The sequence below is a fragment of the Solanum lycopersicum genome, chromosome 4 (genome assembly GCF_036512215.1).
Source record: "Solanum lycopersicum chromosome 4, SLM_r2.1".
NCBI classification, from domain to species: domain Eukaryota; kingdom Viridiplantae; phylum Streptophyta; class Magnoliopsida; order Solanales; family Solanaceae; genus Solanum; species Solanum lycopersicum.
This window is the reverse complement of record NC_090803.1, coordinates 1,165,654-1,169,689: the sequence shown is the minus strand read 5'-3', so window position 1 is coordinate 1,169,689 and position 4,036 is coordinate 1,165,654. Positions and strand designations below refer to the sequence as shown.

The 4,036-nt window shown below is 29.9% G+C and overlaps 1 protein-coding gene across 1 annotated transcript; it reads right to left on the bottom strand.

Moving 5' to 3' along the window:
- Positions 1 to 801: 801 nt before the first annotated feature.
- Positions 802 to 2,132, bottom strand: LOC109119985 (uncharacterized). The gene has a single exon (XM_019213242.3). It carries the CDS (start codon positions 1,935 to 1,937, stop codon positions 1,068 to 1,070), a length of 870 nt encoding a protein of 289 aa, XP_019068787.1. The 5' UTR covers positions 1,938 to 2,132; the 3' UTR covers positions 802 to 1,067.
- Between the last annotated feature and the right edge of the window lie 1,904 nt (positions 2,133 to 4,036).

The window sequence follows — 4,036 nt, the reverse complement described above, 5'->3', positions numbered from 1 at the left end:
GAGATAAAGAAAGAGAGAGGAGGGAGATAGAGAGGTCGCAATGAGAGAGGAGAGAGAGAAGAGAGACGAGGAGAGAGAGGGCATTATCATTGCTATATTCATAATTCATAAAGCAATAGTTGATAATGCTTATTATTCCAAGTGTATAGTAAATACATATCATATGTTTATCTTACTATCTACTTACGACTAAATGAATTAATCCACTTCTCAATAGATATTTTATGCCTAAATTTTCTTTATTAGATATAACAATTAAATTGTTTATAATAAGATCATGCGCAACTTAATCAATCATCCAATTTGGGTTAATTAATCTCTTGACAATGTGATATGATAAAAATATTGTAATATGAATACCAATGATAATTATAGCAAAATAATAATAATTACTTTTTAGTAGACAAAGATTCTTATTAATTATCCTAGATCATAATAATAATGACAGATTATTGATGTTAGATTATATATGTAAATTTATAAGATAGTCGAAGAAAATAACAATATTGTAGCTCCTCGCACTACTTCTCTCCGCGAACATCATTTTATTTGATAGAAGACGATAATAATCTAGCTACTCACACTAGTTTCCATTGTTAGGTAGTAAAAGTGTTTATAAGAAAGTCACACAACCACCTAAATTGCTTTCACGTTATAAATTATTTCTCTAAAAAAACAATTCAAGTGATTTGATGACTCTTCGATCTATCGAAATAAACAACTTGATGTGTACCAAAATTAAGGTTCAAGTCAAAATCAATAACCCAGCAACCCTAAAACAAATTTAGTTAACAAACATAGTTTATATTAATAAAAATAAAAGATCCATTTATTTTACTTCTTTTGTATTTTTTTTAATCCACTACCACAATGTGTTGAGGAAAAAGGATACATATGAGATTTAAAAAGATCAAAAAAAAAAAAAACATAGGAAATTCTATATTTACTTTTCAAAGTAACTCTCTAAACTAGCTAACGTAGAGATCGCGATAGAGAACGGATGAGTTTGATTTTTAAAATAAAATCGAGAATGTAAATGATTTTCATCTATAACCTATAGAGTTAAATCAAGATTTTCTTGAACTTTGCTTAAAAATCCATTTCCACACTTTGTTCCCTTTGCCACCACTTCTTGTCATCCTACAAGAGCCACTATGTCCAAATGCTCCGTTACTTGATCCCGATTTGAATCCGCTCAAATTCAACCCAACTCGTTCATTGCTATCGAGATAATTTGAGTTAGACTCGATTGACAAATCCAATTTTAAATCGATGAAGGCGGAATCATCCATTGATGTAAAATCAGCCTCCTTAACAGGAAATATACTTCGAAATCCGCTTTTTCTTGGTTCATCAGAAGAATCCATGAGTATTCCACCAGTAACATCGGAGATTTTAGCACTTGAGAATCTGTAATCACTTCCTTCATCAGTATCATTGAACCCATTTCCTCTGAAACTACAAACTGATCTTGATCTTGAAACTGCCATTGCATCAGATACCCAAATATCACTATTTTCATCCAAATCATTACCATTTTCGACACCCTTTTTCTTCTTCTTACTGAAGAATCTTTTGATTTTCCAAAACCCATTGCTGTTTTTCTTGATTTCAACACAACTACTATTGCTTCTTCTCAGAACAATGACTTGCTCTGTTTTTTCACCTCTCATGCTCTGTTTTTTCTCATTTTCTAACAGAGATGAAATCCTCCCAATTCTTCCAACTTCAGATGAATCAGAGCAAGAACAAGAAGAGAGTCTTTGTTCACCACATTCCGAACAAACTAAATTGACTAATTTCTCTTTAAGACAATAAGAACAGATCCCAATTGAAGATGAAGATGGGTGTTTCTTACAGGGCATGTCTGATGAAACAGAGTAATTGAAATCTGAGAAAGTGTCAGTTTCCATTGCAGCTTTGCCTCTTTCTTTCATGGCTTTAAAGTTGTTGATTTTTAGCTTGTGTGAAGTAATGGTTTTTTGCTATAAGAAAAGGGAGAAGAGGAGAATGAAGTTCAAGGAGGAGAGTGATAGATGTAATATGTAGTAAAAGAATGAAGATGGGGGTTGGGGGTTTGAGGTTATAGGAAAATGAAATGAAAGGGGACCATAACGTAGAGTCGGAATTTAAAGTTTACGAGTTTAAGATTTTAATTGTTTCGTCGGTTTTATTATATTTTAGGATCAATTGTTGAAATCTCACATTTTAGTTTACTTATTATCATTATTCCCTATAAATTTTATGAATTTTCAAAATCTCTCATTTTCGCGCTTCATATTAATATATCTCGAGTAACAAACTAATGTATCTCGTGCATCGCGTTAGTGTATCTCATGCATCAGATTAGTGTATCGTGTATAAAATATATCTCAGGCATCAGATTAGTGTATCTCGCGCATCAAATTAGTGTATCATGTATAAAATGTACATCAAGATTAATATATCATGTATCATGTATCATGTATAAAATGTAATATATCTTACTTGACGATTAATGTATCTCGCGTATTAGATTAATGCATCAATGCTTATATTATTATATCCACTTTGAGGAATTTTTTTAATTATAAACTTTTTAGGAATAAATTGTAATTTTGCCTTAAAAGTATGTGAATTTTGTAATTTGCCCATTTTATAAGATGCTATTTGACTTCATATGAGACAACAACGGTATACTCCACTAAAATATAGTCTTGGAGCACGGTGTATATACTACTATCTTATAAAGCTAGAGAGACAATTTTCGAAAGAAATTTAACTCAAGTACATCAAACTCTATCGTCCTACTTTAACGATTGTTTTAAGTATAAAAATAAATATTTTTTTTTTGAGGGGTATATGACTTTTTTAGATGAATTAAAGGATGAAGACGTTCACTTTACGTTATCTTTTCAAGAAATAGTAGTTATTGCAATAGGAAGTGTGATGGAAAATGGAAAGACTTGTCTACTAGAGGTATGATTGTGTGTGTGGGGAAAAAGAAGTGAATCTAGACATTAAAAATATAATTTGAGTGAAAGATGTAAACAGCCTGTCTAGTACTAAATTTTTTTATTAGTATCGTGTCGAAATCAGGTAAAGATTTAAGGGATTTATCTGAATAAAATTCATTAAAAAATTATACTGTTTGAACTCCCTTCAATCTTTCATGTGTTTGTTTTTTTATATTTCGAATATTTATGATAAAAATTTTGACTCAGTCATCATGTATCGAGGTGTATGTTCTTTTATTAGAGTATTTATGTAAGGAAAATACTTTGTGATAAAGTTAGTTTCATTGAATGTTTTAGCAAACATGTTTTGTTTTTTACACTCAAGGACTAGTTTTCTGGTTACAACAATATGACAAGACTATAACTAGGAAGAGTCTTTCATAAAGAAATACTAATAATTTTTGTACAATTGTTATTTTAAGTTTTTAACAATCTACTTAATATAATCATGTTGGGAGCGCCATCTTCGAATGGATCCTGCAATGCATGATCCGAATTTAATCGGAGTTTTAATGTGGGATTCAAAAACTCTATATAATAATTATAGTATGGAAAAAATTATGTTGGGAGCGTTACCCTCAAATACGTCCTGCAGTGCGCGATTCAAATTTAATCGGAGCTCTAATGTGGGCTGCAGACACCAAGTAGGAACAAAAGAAAAGAAACTTTATATAATAATTATTGTATTATTAGTTTTACATTATACTTTATGTGGAACAGTAATTTCAAAATTACTAATATCGAGATAAAATAACAAACTATTTTCCAATTTTTTTTTTAAAACAAATTATATATGTTGATGGATTTACTAATTAACAAGCTATGAGAATCGTTAAAGTCATATCGAATCGGGAAAATAGTACTATTATTTAAACACATGTTAAGTAATTATCGTAAAACTTAAGTAGAGTTGACTTAATTAAACCTAAACAAATCAAATTTCTAGTCTACGATTATAGCTTTGAAAATCATAGATAATATTAAAATTAAATATAAAGGTTTATCTCATTTAACTAAAATTCTAGCATGACGTTATACTC